Source organism: Cenococcum geophilum (genome assembly GCF_001692895.1).
Source record: "Cenococcum geophilum 1.58 unplaced genomic scaffold K441scaffold_41, whole genome shotgun sequence".
Lineage (NCBI taxonomy): Eukaryota > Fungi > Ascomycota > Dothideomycetes > Gloniales > Gloniaceae > Cenococcum > Cenococcum geophilum.
Genome location: NW_027137599.1, coordinates 293,613 through 297,587, shown reverse-complemented (window position 1 = coordinate 297,587; position 3,975 = coordinate 293,613). Strand labels below are relative to the sequence as shown.

The window sequence follows — 3,975 nt, the reverse complement described above, 5'->3', positions numbered from 1 at the left end:
TCTATTTCTTATATAGCACGAACAGGTTATAGTCCATTTCAAATATATTGATTATAGGGGGTATAGGCCTATAGGGTAGGATCTAGGCGATATCCTAGCGTTTATAAGGCTTTTTAGGCCTAAACTTCGGAGATCTAGCCTAAATCCTACCTGGTGCCCCTAATGGGATAGCCCGCCGCTAGACCTAAACAGAACTATAAGTAACTAATCTAATGTACATTATAAGGGGGGTGGGTGGGTAAAAAAAACAACCTATTAAGTGCAGTTACAAGCGATAATGTTATTAACCGTGTTAAATATCTGGTTAACTACCTAAGTTGTAGGGTTTTCGGCCAAGTAATGTATAGATATGTGATATCTATCTCTCGCACCGCACGAAAAGGTTATAGTCCATTTTAAATATATTAGTTATAGGGGGTATAGGCCTATAGGGTGGGATCTAGGCGATATACTAGCGTTTATAGGGCTTTTTAGGCCTAAACTTTGGAGATCTGGCCTAGATCCTACCCGGTGCCCATTAGTGAAGCGCCTGCTACCTATAAAGAATTAAGTTAAAACAGGAGCGATTTCCGTAGTATAAACTGTGTAATAAAATTAAGACATTATATAAGGAAAGAAGGTAAGGAAGCAACGAGAATGGGTATATATTGTTAACTTAGTTGCTTAGTTAATAAGTTACTACGGTCCTAGCAGAATTTAGTAAACTTGGTAGAATTTGGCAGAATTTGGCAGATTTAGTAGAATTTTGCAGAATTCGGCAAACTTGGTAGAATTTGGTAGAATTTAGCAGACTTAATAGAACTTGGTAGAGGTTATGGATATTATTAATATTGCGGGTGTTGCGAATATAGGATAATCTTGCGGTGATAGGCAGAATATAGTAAAATGCGGCAGATTGCGGTAGAATGCGGTAAGTAGCATGTGTAAGGTGTTATGGGGTAGTCCTGTAACAGAAAGTATAGAGTCCCTATATTAGGCTTCCCTAGCCAGTATAGGCATACTCTACTAAAAGTTTAAGTTTAATTAAAGTCGTTTAGTTTCTAAAGTATTATAGTAAAGTTTTACCGTATCTAATGTCCATTAACCTAACTGCGCCGTTTATGACTCTGCAAAGCTATAATTATGCGTATGCTGCGCTGCACCCCTACGGAAGGAGTAGTTAGAGTAGCCGTTAGGTAGGATACCGCTAGCGGCTAGGCGGGTTAATAGAATCTTACGCACTACTAGCGCCGAAAATGCTTTATTATTAACGCTAAACAATAGATCTAATAGAGGCTAGGGGTTACGGTTAAATAACCGTATTATTATAGCTATGGGGCATAGACAATCTCCTAGTATAGCAGCGATCTAGATATTAACGCTACTATAGGTTTTGTCTATCTTGCTCCGTTTTAGGTAAAAGACTATTAAATAGCTATTAGGGGCGATCCTAATATTATTATAGAGGGCCCTTGTAGTGCTAAAGTCCTTAGCTTTCCTATTTGGGTACGTAATCTCTCCTATACGTAGGAAACCCGTAGACGCTATCGTAAATACCGCGTCTACGTTTACATCCGCCTTATAGGGTCTAGAGGTAATAATCTTGTCTAAGATATCCTTTATAATCGGTAGTTTAGTCTTTTTAGTAGATGGGAATAGTAATATAGCCCCCGCTAAGGCCCTTTTAATAGTATAGTCTTTAAAGGCGGCAATTAAGTGACCTAGGTCTATATAACGAGATCGGATTACGGAGATATAGTTAGAGAGGGTTTCTGGCTTAATCCTGCCTATTAGAGGGGCGGCTATACCAAACACTCGTTGGGCAATCCACTCTCCTAAGTTTATCCTTTTAGCCGGATATAATAATAAACCGTTTAGGGCTAAGAAGGCCTCCCAGCTTTTAATAGCGGAGGAGTAGCCTTTCCTTATATTAGCTGCCAAGCTATACTATATAAGTAGTGAAAAGTAATAAAACCTACTAATCTCACTCTAGAAGATTAGGGGGGGTTAATTAAACAACTTTAGGTTAACTGTAAGAGTTAGCAGCCACCTAAAGGAGAGATATTATTTTTCTAGTAAGAAGCCTTTATTTATCCGGCAAGAAGCCGTCCTTTATTTAGTAAGAAGCCGTTATTTATCTAGTAAGAAGCCGTTATTTATTTGCTACTTAGGGCACAGTAATAATAATTTCTTGTGGTTAAATCGCGAGAGAGTATTAATAAGCCTATTGTTGGCGCTAGAGACCTATATGGTTATTATAGTAATATTATTTATTATTAAGCATATAAGTATCTCTTAAAGTAATTAGTTTCCAGAACCTTTTACAATATTATTTTAGATGCCGCTGTAAGCAACTATATTATCTATATAAATATAGAGAGACCTATACCGCTAGACTAATAACTACTTTTTAAATGCCTTCGCAATAGCATATATCTCTTTTAGGTTAATATAGTTATCCGCCTGGTCTAGTAGGGGATAATAGCTAAAGGCCTAGGCCTAGGGTAGGGAAGCTACGTAATTAGGCTAGTAGCTATTCTCTCCGCTAAAGTAGAAGCCTCTATAGCCTTTAAGTGATAAGGCGTTAGTAAATAAGTAAAACTGCGGCCTCTCCTTATTATTAAAAAATAGTATACCGTTACTTAATATAAGAACCTCGAGCCAGAGGTTAAGGTCTTCTTTTAGCTCTAGGGGGAGGCGCTAGGGTATATTTTTTAATAACCTAGTAGGCCATTTTATTATAAAGCCCTATAAGGAGTGAGAGTATAAGCGCCTAAGGCGGATAACTCTTACATACTATGCTAGGCGGCCCGCTAGTTATTAGGCTTACTGTAATAATAGCTAGCCCTTTTAGAGGGCTTTAGTTACCTAATTAATAGCTTTTTATTGCTTAGCTGGTAAGAGTTTTATCTCTATCGCTATAGTGTTAATAGTGTAACCTAATACTTCCGCCTCCGTACCTTTAATATTCTTTATATTATTTTAGGGTACCTCTAGCTGGTTAGTAACCGAGAGGTATACCTCCCTTAGTAACGGTAGTATAGTCGGACACTTAACTATAAATATAAAATTATTAAGATAGTGCTTAATAGTGGAGTTAATCTATTGTGCTAGGATCTAGTGGAGACCTTTAGTAAATAAGTTAAAAAGGAATGGGGCTATTTGTAAGCTAAATGGTAGACAGCATTTGACGTATATAACTCCCTTCCAGATAAAGCCGAGTAGGTAACGTGACTGCACTGAAACGGGCACCATCCGGAAGGCATCTTTAATATCTCGTTTAACTAGGTAGTAGCCTCTACTAGCTATAATTACGTGTGCTAGTATAGTCTCTATCTGGGTATAGTATAGTGCTGCCTAGGCTAGGTCGATAGAGTTATTAACTAAGAAGCTCTTAGGTAAAGAGAGGTCGTAAATACGGCGGAAGCCGCTATCTGCCTTAGGCACTAGGCCTAGGGGTAAGGTAACTGTAGAGTTAGTGGCCTGTATACGGCCTAGGGCCAGGTTAGTAACGATCTTTTTAGAGATAAGGTCTTTGTTATCGTATAAGGAGAGATAGTTTTTGTAGATATTAGGTAGTATAGGTAACAAGGGACCTATCTCCGCCCTATAGGTAAGGATATCTTATAAAATTGCTGGGAGATTTCTAGGGTACCTATAAAGGAGCGTGCTCCAAGCGAGAGGTCTTAGAGGTAATGGTAAGTTAGCTAAGAAAGTCGTTTATAAGTAAGTTTTGAAAAGAGGTACTAAATTAGGCCTGCCTTAGAGCCTTAGCGTCTATAGCAGGTCTATCTAGATAGTTAAATCTAGGAAGATGTCTTTATCTACTATCGAATCCTAGGTCTAACTACTTACGGTGGTAAGCTACCTAGGGCACGACTTTAATGGGTAGTTTTTGTCGCATTTAGAGCATGCGTGGCGGTAACAACATGGATCTTCTCTATAAGCCTGCTGGTTGTTCTAGCTGTAACAGGGTTTACTAAAGGGGAGGGGAAG

At 38.5% G+C, this 3,975-nt stretch overlaps 1 protein-coding gene across 1 annotated transcript; it reads right to left on the bottom strand.

Annotated features, from left to right (window-relative positions):
* Positions 1–1,098: 1,098 nt before the first annotated feature.
* Positions 1,099–1,560, bottom strand: K441DRAFT_575875 (uncharacterized protein; the record flags this gene model as incomplete). Its single annotated transcript, XM_067644185.1, is given in 3 exon segments — positions 1,099–1,265; positions 1,287–1,347; positions 1,360–1,560. Coding segments are annotated over 3 exon segments (429 nt in total), but the record flags the coding sequence as incomplete, so codon positions are not given.
* Between the last annotated feature and the right edge of the window lie 2,415 nt (positions 1,561–3,975).